At 36.9% G+C, this 14,262-nt stretch overlaps 1 protein-coding gene across 1 annotated transcript in view; it reads left to right on the top strand.

Annotated features, from left to right (window-relative positions):
- Positions 1-1,491: 1,491 nt before the first annotated feature.
- LOC145490454 (laminin subunit alpha-3-like) overlaps positions 1,492-14,262 on the top strand; it is a 28,945-nt gene continuing 16,174 nt past the window's right edge. Inside the window, exons 1-11 of the mRNA XM_081469573.1 lie at positions 1,492-2,247; positions 4,126-4,368; positions 6,308-6,413; positions 6,986-7,153; positions 7,716-7,880; positions 8,026-8,138; positions 9,082-9,294; positions 9,838-10,008; positions 10,960-11,241; positions 13,037-13,217; positions 13,880-14,029. Of these exons, the coding sequence (XP_081325699.1) occupies positions 1,651-2,247; positions 4,126-4,368; positions 6,308-6,413; positions 6,986-7,153; positions 7,716-7,880; positions 8,026-8,138; positions 9,082-9,294; positions 9,838-10,008; positions 10,960-11,241; positions 13,037-13,217; positions 13,880-14,029 (2,389 nt within the window). The 5' untranslated portion in view covers positions 1,492-1,650. The remainder of the gene's footprint in view (positions 2,248-4,125; positions 4,369-6,307; positions 6,414-6,985; positions 7,154-7,715; positions 7,881-8,025; positions 8,139-9,081; positions 9,295-9,837; positions 10,009-10,959; positions 11,242-13,036; positions 13,218-13,879; positions 14,030-14,262) is intronic.

Genomic DNA, 14,262 nt, shown 5'->3' with positions numbered 1-14,262 from the left:
GTTAGACTGTCAAGTTGAATGTTGTGATCAACTCTGATTTTTGGCGGGGATGGAACTCCATAGAAAACAACACTGTACTGCACATCCGTTAATTTGAAATCTGCCAAATAAACAGACTCAAACGTCCCGCTTCCAAGTTCCATGAGAATTCTTAAAACTATACATGGCGTCTTCGCTTTTACAAGTCCAATCCCTCCTTTAACAAATCCAATCCAGTCCAGTCCAGTCCAGTCCAATCCATATCTTACAATATGGCGCTTGAAAAGCTCGAGGAAGTCTCGAATGGTCACATCAGCCGCTCCAGTTACGAAAACTAAGACTTTTCTCCAACTTAGCTGACGTCGAAGGTCTCCCTGCTCGCCGAATGGACAGAAATGAGCGACGAAAAGACACAACATTCACAAAACGCTCCCAAACGTCGTGAAAGACCGCGAAGCGACCGTCGACGAGAGCGCGACTTTTAACCAAGCAAGGAAGTGGGGCTATGGGTAGGGGCCTGGGGCGAAAATTTACCATGTGAATAGACCCCTCCCCTTCCCTCTGGGGCAGTTCTGTCAATGATTTGGAATGTTTTGGCCGAAAAACAAAAACTCAAAATTGATTTCAATTTTCAATTTTCAAAATTTTCAATTTTTAGACTTCCGTCGAAAACAGAGAAACTAAGCCATGCCACAGACTGCAACATTGTCGGAGAAACAAAATAGCCGCTCAGTTTTATTCTCTTCAAATTTGACAGGATTAAAGTCAAAATATAAGTTCTGTTTCAATGTTCTACCAAAAGAAAAAAAGTCAAATATTTTCTATTTGGCACTTTCTAACTTTTTATGATAAAAAAATCATGAAAATCAAAAATTGAAATCAATTTTAAATTTTTGATTTTAAACGAAAATTGAATGGACGAATGACCCACGGACCCGTCTGCCATAATATTGGCCCAATATCGGTGGCCTAAAATTAAATTTTTAATTGCACGTTCACAGAAATGACGTCATTTCTATAAACGACACGGCAGATTCCACTATACTGCAAACTGCATTATGAATTATTTCTTTGAATTATATTTATAATTCACGGTGTTATCGAGGTTAGTTATATATATATATGCCCAAAATGTGTCTTTCTTTAGAAGTCAGACATCAATCCAACAAATATGAGCAAACCATAAATTCCGCAGAAGGTTAATTTTTAAAGTGCTCTCCTGGTTACCTAGCAGCAATGGCGCGCAAAGCGTCCTGCCCAACCGTTTGTGAGTAAAGAGAATATCATTGTTGATCAACTCTATTTTGGCTGTTTTTAGATGTTATTAAAACCATAAAAAGTTTTGATCGGTCGGTTTTCTTCCTAAGATTAGTTTCAATATATTTAGTTACTGATAAATGTTTTCGACATTTTAGTAAAACGTTAAAAAGGTTAATTACGGATAATCATTTTCCTGATTTATAAGAAATTCTTATTACAACGGGTTGTCAAAATTTCAATTGACCGAAGAAGTCAACTCCTATTCAGTGGAAAAGGGAAGCGTTCTTGCACGGCTTTTTCAAAGACTTACTTCGAACCTCTGAATTGTAGTTCCCGAAGAAAGGTAAACCAAAGTTCATCGGCTCTGGATTATAAAACGGATAAATGCAACTGAACAGATAGCAGTTTTGAATGAAAATGCGGCGAATTCGGAGACGCTTCCATTTGCAGCCGCGTTCGAATTGTGGGAGTACGAACTTCGCCGTGTCGTGTTTGCTTGCAATTTTTGCAGCGCAGATTGTTTCGTGCCAGGATGCATGTAGTAGTGGACCTTGTTATCCACCGCCTGCGGATATTTCTGGAGATTTCAATGTAACAGCGAATTCAACTTGTGGAGACCCGGCAGAAGTGTACTGCATTAAGTTGGACTGCTCCAAAGTCTGCAACGCGAATGATCCAAATAACGAACATCCTCCGACATTTGTGAACGATCCTTTTGCCGATCGTAAGTTCTGGAAATCTAAAAACTTCGAGTACCCTGTTGTTTTGCAGCTAGATATTGGAAGAACTTTTATGCTATATCGTTCTGTCGTGACTTTCTACCATGAACTACCTGCAGCGATGTACTTTTTGAAGTCAAATGATTCGGGAATCACTTACAATCCTTTAACATACTTTGCAACGAACTGCACCGAGTCTTTTAACATGCCGGAAACACCAGAAGACGAAAGAGACGGTTTGAAAGTCCAGTGCTTCAAAATAGAACCAGATACAAACTCTAACTTGCAGGTAAGCTTATTTATTTAATTTCAAATCTGTGGTTTGAAAAAGCGAAAAGTGAAATGAACCTGATATCTTAAGCGTTAATACTAGCCTGATTCTTTATTTCTGTTATTGTAAATTGCGAAATACTAGACAGGATGCCACCTGCTCAAATGCCGGATTGGGGTTGATGTTTGTTCGAAGCGGTTTCTGCGTTTATTTAGACCAGAAAACTGCGGTTGTGGAGGTTTTCTGTAACCCGTAGGTCGAGGTTTAAAACTTATTATGCCAAATGCTAGCTTTGTCTTAAGTCTGCTTTACTTCAATTTTACTTTCATTATAAAGTTTTGCTTCCTAAAATCCTTGTTAGCCTTCGATGAAGGGTTTTCGAGAGGATATCTTTTCCATACTTCCTTGTAAACACAGAATCTTAGAAACGAAGTGTTTACTGAAATTTATTTCATTTCTAAGGATCATATTGCCATTTCACTCTTTGCTGCCAACTATTGATTGACACGTAATTTGTCTTCTTCATGATAAGGCAGGAATCTTTCAGTTTAAATCCCGTTTCTCGACGCGAACGCTTATATTTTGTTCGAATCAAGCGATGACTTTCGATTATAAGTTTAACATGAAGACAGTACGTGCTACAACAACAATTGATAATCATTATTATGAAGTTATTACTTTGGAATAATTCTCATTGTCTATAAAATATAGCATTTATCTTATGGATCGTGTATAGAACAACCGGTGCCTGCATGTTTAGATCCTGCTGTGGTCGCATAAAACGTTCACGCTTATGGAATGCAGTCGTCTGAAATTTGTACATAAACAGAAGTGAAGCCATTGTTTACGGTCGGTGATTCATAAATTCCTTAGAGATAACATCACACGAGATCTACTACCAGTAGAATAGTGATAGATGCTGTATAGAGAAAAAAGAAAAAAAGGCACAGTTATTGATTTTGCATAAACTCTTAGTCTTTGGCTCGAAAACGCAAATGTACAAATTGTGAAATCGCGTTTCTTCATTTCTGCATTTTCAGTCAAAACGTGGATGTTTGTTATCAAATCGTTCCATGATAAATGCAAGATAAGTTTCCCTTTTTGTGACTTAGTTTTCTATTAAGATACTCGAGTCATTTTTTTAGCGTTTTCTGGTTTCTTCGTGACAAAAATAATTGATCTTGCTTTGTAACATAGGGTAAAGAAATGTACAAACGAATTACAGTACAGTGAGTGGCAGTTAGTTAATTAATGAATATCAAAGAACAGACTGGAAATTTAGCATTGGCTTCGAGCTGAAAACTTGCTTTTTCTTGTAGCTTTGAAATGACTCTTAAATAGTAAGTTTTCAAGTCTTGGCTTTCAAGATATTACTTTTGTAGGTGATCAGCTAACAGTGCTCACTGAAAAACATTTGGTTGCTATGCATGTTTGGGTACAAAGAAATGCTTATATTATGTAATAACAGTATTGCTCCCAATTTTACCCATGTTTGGACCAGCTAAATCAAGGGTGACTTAAAGTGTGGGTAAAAATTATTTCATTTTCTACTTGACAGAATTTTGTTGTGCTAGCTGTATCAAAATTAGTTGCCACAGTTTCATGACTGTGTCGTTTGCCTTGTTGATCAGCACACCAGGAAGTGACGTCTGAGATTACCAAAAGTAAACGATTGTGTTGAATTAAATGGGATTGTTTTTCATTGTGTACTTGCAGATTGGTTTTCTTTTAGTAATGGACCATTTTGAATAAGTATTGTCTTTAAAATGAGAAAGTCTAAGTCCTTTGTGGTCTTCTAGAATGTGGTATTAATGTTCCATGTGTTACAGATCACAGATTGCTTGAATGTCAGATTTTGATGTTAAATTGATAATTATTGTCCTTTTTATGTTGCAGCTTTTTTATTCTCCAATGCGTGATGCAGATGCTGCACAGGATCTGCTCAACGATGCAGAGAAACAGGCTTTCTTTCTTATGACAAATATCAGAATAGTATTAGTGAAATTCATTACACCAAGTGGGTTTGACCTAGAGTCAGTTACAGAATCACTCAAGAGGAGTTTCTACTTTACTGTGTCAGACTGGGACGTGTTAGCTTCCTGCCACTGCAATGGACAGGCTTCAGAGTGTGATCCAGAGGTAAGTTTGGGGAAGAATCTCTACGTTCACATATTTCCTTTATTTATTTACTTCATTTATTTATTTATATTTAAAAACACAACGCTTTTCAGTTATCGGAACATGTTTCGATGTTTTAAACATCATCATCAGCCATAATGAATATATAAGGTTTACAGAAAGATCGTTATTATATATGTAACAGCCTATACAATGAGCCTTTATAAATTTAAATTAAATTAAAATGCAAACTTATTTAGACTAACCAATAAAATTTTGAAAAGAACTATAGTGAAAAACCACTAAGCTGAAATAGATGCATTTAAAAGTGTAACGATAAATTAACATGCTCAACTTGTTTGTTGAGTTCTGGATTTAACTGTTCAATATGAAAACTCTCCTTGATTTTAAGTTGTGAGAAAGTCTTAGCAAAATCAATAATTTTAAAACTGGAGGCATCACAATTGTCTCGACATTGCTCAGAACAATTGAGATGTTGAAAAACATGGGAATTTTTGTCCCGAAAAAGATGTTCATTAACACGTGTGTGAAAATGCCTATTAGTTTCACCAATATAACAAGCTCCACAGTTCACACACGTAAACTGGTACACAACACGTGATTTAAGAGACTTGGGAATAAAATCTCTAGGACTAAACATACTGCTAAGTTTGAAAGGAGAGAATATAACTTTTACATTTAAATCTTTGCAATACTTATTAATAATAGATGGAATTTTCTTCCCTGTGTAGGTAGAATAAAAACCAATATATGGTAGTTTATAAAAATGGCATTTGGATGTGTCAGATGTTGCTGTATCTACATCCTGTTCTGTGGTTTTGATCTTTTTGAGATAACCCTTAACTGACTTGTCAATGTCGATGATGATGCCTCCAGTTTTAAAATTATTGATTTTGCTAAGACTTTCTCACAACTTAAAATCAAGGAGAGTTTTCATATTGAATGGTTAAATCCAGAACTCAACAAACAAGTTGAGCATGTCAATTTATCGTTACACTTTTAAATGTATCTATTTCAGCTTAGTGGTTTTTCACTATTGTTCTTTTCAAAATGTTTATTGGTTAGTTTAAATAAGTTTGCATGTTACGTTAATTTAAAATTTATAAGGGTTCATTGTATAGGCTGTTACATATATAATAACGATCTTTCTGTAAACCTTATATATTCATTATGGCTGATGATGATGTTTGAAACATCGAAACATGTTCCAAAAACTGAAAAGCATTGTTGTGTTTTTAAAAATATTTACAACACTTGTGCTATAAAGACCGTTTGGTAAATTTATTTATTTACTTATTTATTTATTTATTTATTTATTTATTTATTTATTATCTTTTAAGGGCTTTTGTTTTGAATTAAATTGAAAACAATTTTAACTTCATATAGCTAAGGTATATTTTATTTATTAAAGGTTTTTGTTTTGAATTAAATTGTAAATAATTTTAACTTTAATATGTAGCTAAGGTATATTTTAATATGTAAATAGTGTCCCCAATTAGTGTTTTTAAGCTAAATACCATTGACACTTAAATTAAGTCTTTCATTCAAGAATGAATTCATTGTACCTATACTGTACAGGGCTCAAAGGAAACTTGAATTCCAGCTTGTCCTTACACTGTAGGACAAGTATTTCTCAAATTATGCTTGCCCTGGACAAGTCTTAGATTGCTCTTTTAATGATTTAGTTGGCAGACGACTTGACTGATCTCTGGCCCATCGGGCAAGTAAGAATGAAAAGTTACTTGCTTAGGAGGAAAATCTTCTTGTCCAGGATGACTGGACAGCACTTTTTTTGAGCCCTGCTGTACCTTCTATATTGTAGCTACATGTGTATAATCATTCTTCTGGTTTCTGATTCATTCACTGAGTAGATCTCTTTCCTTTTAATGCTTTCATCGTTACTTTCATTCAATAAACTGCATTGTAAATTGATTTGCAGGACTTTTCCAAGTGTAAATGTGAGAGGAACACTGCTGGGTCTAACTGCGAGAAGTGTTTGCCTCTTTTCAACAACAAGCCTTATCGAATGCGTGAAGCTTGTGAAGGTGAGCTATTGACATACAAACAGGTCAAGTACAGGTAATAGGCCTGAGTGGTGACTGTGAGTGGTGAATGGTGAAATCAGAGACTCACACAGTCTTTGCGAAACATGTTTGAAAATCCCAGACCAAGATTTAAATGATGTTATAAAAGTGAGTCTAAGATGTGCTGTTTAGACTTAATGTACATTGTGCATTGCATTATGTTAAATTCCAAACTCAAGATGTGATGATCAAGTACTCCTGATATGATGTAGCTAGGAATTGGATTACATTTCCTGTATTAACATATACCCAGTCGTGTAGTTTTATTTTTAAAGGAAGAAAAATAATAATAACAAAAAAGCAAGTCTTAAGACCCTTAGATCTTGTGACTCACTTACAATACTGTGCACTACAAAACTTGTGAGATTTGGAAATAGGATTGAGGGTTTCGTGGATCCAACCATGTACAGTGGTACAGCTGCAGGTACAGCTATACCCCAACAACTTGCCATCCCTAGTTATATCAGTAGTGTATCATACATGTAGAAAGATAGGGGTTAACCTACATGTTCTATTTGTCTTTTATGTTGCAGCATGTGAGTGTAACAATCATGCCGATAGCTGCACATATAATGAAACTAAAGGATATGGAGTTTGTGATGATTGCAAACACAACACAGTCGGGGATAACTGTGAGCTCTGCAAAGTGTCCTTTTACAGAAATGCAGCTGTTCCTCAAAATGACTCAAACACTTGTCTTGGTAAGTTCACTGTTTTGACAAAGCAGCCTTTTGTATAGCTTCAGAATACACATGTTCATGTAGCTCTCTGAATTAAGTATAATATTATAACCAACTGCAAGGGTCATGCTTGATACCATGGCTGGTGCACTCAACAACAACAACAAGCTTTATTTGAACTGTAAAATTAACTTAATAAATTATTACTAATTACTCACAGTACTCACTGTACCGTATGCAGTGTTGAGAAAGAGCTTTAGGAACTTTGAGGAAACTAGGAAATATTGAAACTTAGTATTAAACAAAGTTATTGAAAGTAACTTTAGAAACTAAAAATCACAATATTGGATTGCACCATGAAGTGTTTTGATGGCCTAATTTTATGTAATTTGGTTGGCTTTCTTGGCTTCAGATTGTATCAATCCTACATTTTTGCAGTTGTAGGATACCTGGACTCACAAGCAATAAGCATATTATCATTACAAAACCTTTTCACAACACTGGCTGTTTTATATCTTTTGGTAAGTGCTTTTCTTGCTCACTGCTCAGCTAGATAATATTTATAAATTCTTGTTCGTTTCAGCATGTGCATGTAATGTACCTGGTCTAAACAGTTCAGCAGACAGCTCACGGTGTGACGTTAATACTGGCCAGTGTGATTGTAAGAGTCATGTTACAGGAAGGGCCTGTGATGTGTGCCGTGATACATACTGGAAATTAAGCGCAAGCAATGAGGCAGGCTGTGAAGGTGGGTTTGCTTGAGATACAGTGTATGAAACAAGTCAGAAATAATTTTACCAGTTATGCACCTGTATACTCTCTCTTCAGGAATGTACCTTTTTTGTAATATTTATAATAGGTATCAATAATCGATCCTGCTGTTTCTCCTTCAGTATGTCAGTGTAACCTAACCGGGACAGTGAACAGTTCTGATGTGTGTGATAAGGTGTCTGGTCAGTGCCCCTGTAAAGAATTATTGACTGGGCGGACATGCAATCAGTGCCAGGTGGGTAATATTGTACAGTTATTTAATTTATTGAATGACTGGTCCTGTGAGAGATAGTTTTGTCTGTTGAGAATTGCAATGTTTCCTGATAAAGACAAAGTTCCAGGTACTGTACTAGCCCACAAAGTCCTAAACATTGCTTAGGGTATGTTGTTGTTGAGCTAACAAGGCTGGTAAGGGCAAAGAGCTATGATTTTATAATTTTTATGTGTTGCAGTTTAACTGTGAAAGCCCCTTTGGGGCTAGTGGCTCAACCACCTCACTCTACACCCATCGTTCTGCAGTATAAGGTGTTTAGGACAATTGCTGTTGATCCCTGGGTAGGAACCTAGTCAATTGAAGGTTGCCCTCCAACGTTTGGTTGGGTTGTCCCAACATCTGCTGTTATATCCATTTAATACTGTAAAATCCCACTTTAAAGCCCCTCAGTTATATGCCTCCCCCACCCCCGTGTTATAAGCCCCTCACATTTATAGGCCCACCCAAAACTCCTTATGAAGTTATATAAGCCCAGGGCTTTAACATGAGATTTTACGATATGTGCACCAGTGCTAAGCACATTTTGTGGGTAAAGGTAACTTACTAAAGAATCTGTATTCAAGCCAAGTAACTCATCAGGCCAGTGCATAAGCAGCTAAGAATATTTTTTTACTTTCCCTAGCTGGGATACTAGTCCTTCACAGGCTAACTCCAAAATTGTTGTCAGGTGGTGCAAACAATTTACCAGTATCCATTTAATACACCCAGGTGGAGAGGCCTTGAGCCGACTTTAAGTATCTTGCCCATGGATACAACACAGTAGCCAGGTCAATGGTGGAACCTGGACTGTTTGATACAAAATGCAGTGTGTTAGCCATTTCCCCACTGCATCTTCCACAATTTTATCATTTGACAAAAAAATTAAATCATTTGAATGACAATTAATCACCAATTATTTACTCAGGATGGGTACTATGGTTTGACTTCTCAAAATCCTGGTTGTACTGCTTGCAACTGCGACCTGGCTGGCTCGGTCAATATGTCTTGTTCCTCATCTGGTCAGTGCTACTGCCGACCAAGATTCTCTGGTGCCAAATGTGATGTGATTGATTCAGGATTCTTTGTGCCAAGTGTAGATTTCGTGACATTCCAAGCTGAGGATGCTACACCTAGGACTGTAAGTATTTAGTATAGAACACAGCATGATTCTGTAGACCAATAATTGTTAGCCTGTGCAAAGACTTCAAATCTTCTTTATGTATCAAAAATCAAGGTTGTAGGAGATAAAGTGCAAGCCTGCTTTTGCCCATCTTGTTATTGAGGACACCTTCTTTTTGGCCCAAACAAAACCCAGGCCAGCCATTTTCTTTATGTACGTGTAAGAGCCTTTTAGATCGATATGACCACCCTGATAAAATGGTCAGACATTGGTGGCCAGATTGTAGCTTAATTAAGGTTGTTTTTTTTGCTATAATTGAACATCAGGCTAGCAATTTCTTAAAATCACCTTGATCTGCTCTTCTTCATCCTGTTTTCTATCCTCCAAATCCTCCAAGAACCAGCATAGCGACTGAACCATGACATACCTATATTGTATCTTGAGTAAGAGAGCATGTTATAACATTTGATGAGAATTGTGTTAACTAAGACTATGGGATTACCACTGGCAATCTGCAAAGGGTTTTTTGTAATGTCAATCTTTACTTTTTTTTTTCCGCAGCCACCAGCAAAGAGGATCAATTACACAACAATCACTAACACTGCTGGCGACAGTGTTCTAGTAGTGGGTGTGATACTAAATGAGGGTGCCAACAACCTATCTTCAACTAAGCTTGACTTCACAGTAAACATTCCAAAAACTGGATTTTTTAATTTTGTTCTGCGATACATGGTAAGGGTTTTTCCATCTTGCAGACCAGACTTAGATTTGCAGTGTTATGTTAAAGTATGACTGATGCGGGGTTGTCAAAAGTACATGTAGCTGGCTGCTGGTGACATTTACCTTCTACTTCATTATCTTGTTCTGCCACTCTGTGGAGCTATTGGTCTGATTCTTTAGGAAAATCAAAGGTCAGACACCTACTTCAACAAGAAAGCCAGCAAATTCAAAACTTTGTGACAAGCTTGGTTGATTGGTTGTAAAAATTTTGCTGTGCATTGTTTAGTGCTCCTGTTTCTCAGCGCTTGAAGCTTAACCCTTTACCCCCTAAGGTGAACAGCAGTTTTTCCCAAATTGGCAAATAAAGACACTCTGCCTGTGTATAATATGCCATTTGAAAGCCACTAATCAGCTTATTTAAGAATTAACATCAGCAGCTATGAAGGAGGTAGACATTTTGTGAGAAATTGCTTTAAAATGGGAAAATGAATGACTTCAAAAATGTATCAATCTGCTACTATATTAGGTATACCCCTAAACTATAGCTTATTTAGCAGCTCTTAGTACATAGCTTGATATGAAACAAGCCTTGCATTCCATTTGCATCCCAAAAAAGGAACTAAAAACTTCTGGGGGTGGTCAACCATGTCTTGGATGGGAGGGGGTCAAAATTTTATGACTTCAATGAGCAGATCTTCACAAGACAATTTTCATGGCAAAAAGTCATAGAAATCTATCAAATATTCACAAAGTTATGACCTTGTGTGCCAATTTGCACTCTTAGGGGGTAAAGGGTTAAAGTACTTGTGCTGAATACAGGACATACATGTAACTTTAAAACACTGTAGTTCTATTAATAATTTATTTTGGGGATTCTTTTTTTGCACTCTCTCCATAAATTACTTTCTTTGATCCTCATACATCTGATGACTGATTTACTTGAATGTGCCTTTTATTTTCCAGACAAATTATGACTGGAGTTTGATTAAGATAACTGCTTTGCTACGAACAGCTTTTACTCCATTTTCCTGCAACAACAATGTTCAGATCACCAGCAATGAACCATACATTCTTAACAAAGCAGTATCATCTGGGAATGAAGCTATTGATTATGGCAGTCAATGCTTGTTGGCTGGTCAGTATCTCGTCACACTTGAAATTCCATCTGGGAGTGCTCTGCAAGCTGCTGTGTCCAGCCGACGGAGGCGAAGAGCATTGCCAGAGGCAGAAATTGTGGTGGACTCAGTGAGTTTGATCCATCTGCTGTATCTTATTGACTTAGCAGGAGGGCCCGACATATGGCATACATCATGTACATGTATTGACCGAGCCTAGTGGTAGCTGCTGTTGAAGTTATCAGCAGTTTGACATACAAAAAGGCCAAAGGGTCAATTTTGCATTGTATTGACCCGTTCACCTTACAAAGGAACATTTGACAGCAGGCTCAACTGCAATAAGAGCTATTTCTTTCCCAGTCTGGCCTAACTTAGTCAACAGCTTTTTCACGTGACCTTTATTGAGCTTGATTATGATTGAAAGTTGGTGAATGCTTGATTTACCCTGATCAAGCGAATGAATGAATGAGTTGCCAGTAATCGGATACCCGTGTTTGCGCAAAGAACTCTGGGATCGTCAAGGGGCAAACATTGCTAGTCGCCAGAAGAAAATGTACGGCGAAAAGTTGTTTCGAGGTACAAGAAAGCGATTTTTGAGAGAGATCAATGCTTTTTCGCCATCATTTTTATCGTGAATGAATTTGGGCAATGTTGATATGAGGAATATGTTAGTTTTTGTTTGAATAACCGTGAAATATGTGATAAAACCAACCGATAAACTCCGTTGCTTGCGTGAGGTTTATTGTGAAACTTACATCGCGTAATGGTCTGAAAATATTACAAAATTAATTTGGTATAAATCGAGAGGAAATAACCCAGTAAGGCCTTTTAAGTTGTGTACAGGCTACTTTTGGTTTATTTGAAAGCTCAGTCTACAAATAATACTGGAAATAAGTCCAGTGGCGATCATTGTACTGTCTGGGGTTGATTTAGTGACAAATGAGTCCGCGCGACTCATGCTGTGTGGCTACTGTGTTGTTCAAGGCCTTTGTTTTGCTTTTACAAGCACATATTTCAGTGATTTTCCTTTTCTATAACAGATCAAGGGTGGCTCCTTGAATATATCTCTGAGTATTTGTATTTAAAAGTGCCATTTGTGCGTGATTATGCTTTCCAAAGTTTGGTATTGACGATTGAGTGAAATTGCGCAACACAAAGGGTAGTAGTTCCTTCTGCAATTTTCGATTTCTGTTTTACAGCTTCTTTTCTGTCTTTATATTTAACTTCTCGGAGTGTCTTTTCTACCATTTGCTCCGGGTAGCCTCTCGAGATCAGGCATGTATTAAAATTTTCAATATTCTGTTCAATGTATTTCACAATAAACCTCACGCAAGCAAAAGGGAGTTTATCGGTAAATTTTATCACTTATTTCACGATTATTCAAACAAAAACTTACATTTTCCATGTATCAACATTGCCAAAATCCATGTGCGATAAAACAACGGCGAAAAAGCGTTGATCTCTCCCCAAAACCATGTTTTTGGGCGTCGAAACAACTTTTCACCATACATTTCCTTCCACCGACTTGCAATGTTTGCCCCCTGACGATCCCAGAGTTCTTTGCGCAGGCACGGGTATCCGATTACTGGCAACTCATTCATTGCTGATGTGTCTAGGACAGGCACCTTTTCATTTCTTGACCAAGTCAAGATGTTTTGCCTTACACACATCAGCTTGCAGTATTGTTGTGTTTGCCTTAATAATGTAAGATAGCTTGCTGCTGCAATAATTACACTAATTAGATGTTACTTGTAACAACTCTTGGTTTCTTAACTTGATTGAAAACCTGAAAACTGCAGACAAGCACTTATTTTTAGTCCCAAAAGATATATTTATTTACTTCAAATTGTCTTTACCATAGAAAACATTTTCCATTCACAGAGGTGTGACCGTAGTACTTATCTTAATTTTTAATTTTTATCCAGATTGTGGTCATGCCGACTGTTCCACAGTATGAGGCATTCCAGGAAGCTTCTGCTGAAGTGCAAGAAAATATGACAATTTATTACAACTCATCAGCTTCATTACGTACATGGTCAGCAAATTCTGAAGAAGGCAGCCGTGCACTTTCCCCAGTGTTTGGTGACATCTTTGGTGAAGGACAAAGTAATTAGGAAGTCTTTTTTACAAAATTCTGTCATAAAGTAAAGTAAAGTATGTTAAGTCAGTTTTTAAAAGATCACCTTCAAAATTATTGAAGAAAACCTCACAAAAATGGAGCAAACCTAGGTTGAAAAACATTAATGGGAGTAGTGATGATAAACTTAGTTACTGGAAGATCAAGATGGATTGCACATGACAACCTTGAAAAATTTTGACTAGAACATACGTACTATTATTTCTAATGGCCACAGTATGTTACTTATAAAAATTGTACGTTTTCTGAATAAAGTTCTTGTTATAATAATAATAATGATGATGATGATGATGATGATAAATGAATTAATAAAGTGCTCATTTCCAGAGCTCAATGGCACTTTACAATGTATGTAATTAAAATTCAAACCACTTCTAGTTAAAATTGAAAAAGTTCGGTCAATCTTTACTAATGAAGTGGCTGTTTATTCCAAAGTATGTCGAGAGTAAACCTATTGTGAAATAAATAATAGCAGAGAACTTTGCACTGTGGCAAGGTTTTTTTGAGGAATGTAATGTGTTAACATTTGCTTACACCACTGTACAACAGTGACAATACAGTTGTATTGTAACATTGTGGTTGTACTTTGTATATATTTGTGGCATACTGACACGCTATGTTTTTCATGCAGGTTGCAATTGTAGCTCGGTAGGATCTAACAACCCTGAGGAATGTGACAGAAATGGAGGGCAGTGTTCCTGCAAGCCCAATGTGATTGGTCGTACATGTCATCAATGCAGGCCTGATTACTTTAATTTCAGCTCTGGCCAAGGCTGCCAAGGTGAGGTAGTCATTAGGATTGTGCATTGTTCGTACATTTATATTCCTGACAAGCCAATCAATTTATTGTGATGCACGCAGTTAGTACAGTAAATGTTAGCTCAACTCTGCTAATACCTACTCAGTAGCACCATAGGTCTGCATTGTGTGCAAAGGACTATGGCTGCAATTAGCCATGGTGTGGTTGAAATTTCCACTGAAGGAATGGAGTCAGATCCTTGGTATTAATAATGC

This window comes from Orbicella franksi, chromosome 1 (assembly GCF_964199315.1).
Source record: "Orbicella franksi chromosome 1, jaOrbFran1.1, whole genome shotgun sequence".
NCBI lineage: Eukaryota > Metazoa > Cnidaria > Anthozoa > Scleractinia > Merulinidae > Orbicella > Orbicella franksi.
Note: the sequence above shows the minus strand (reverse complement) of the source record. Positions and strands in the feature narration are given on the sequence as shown.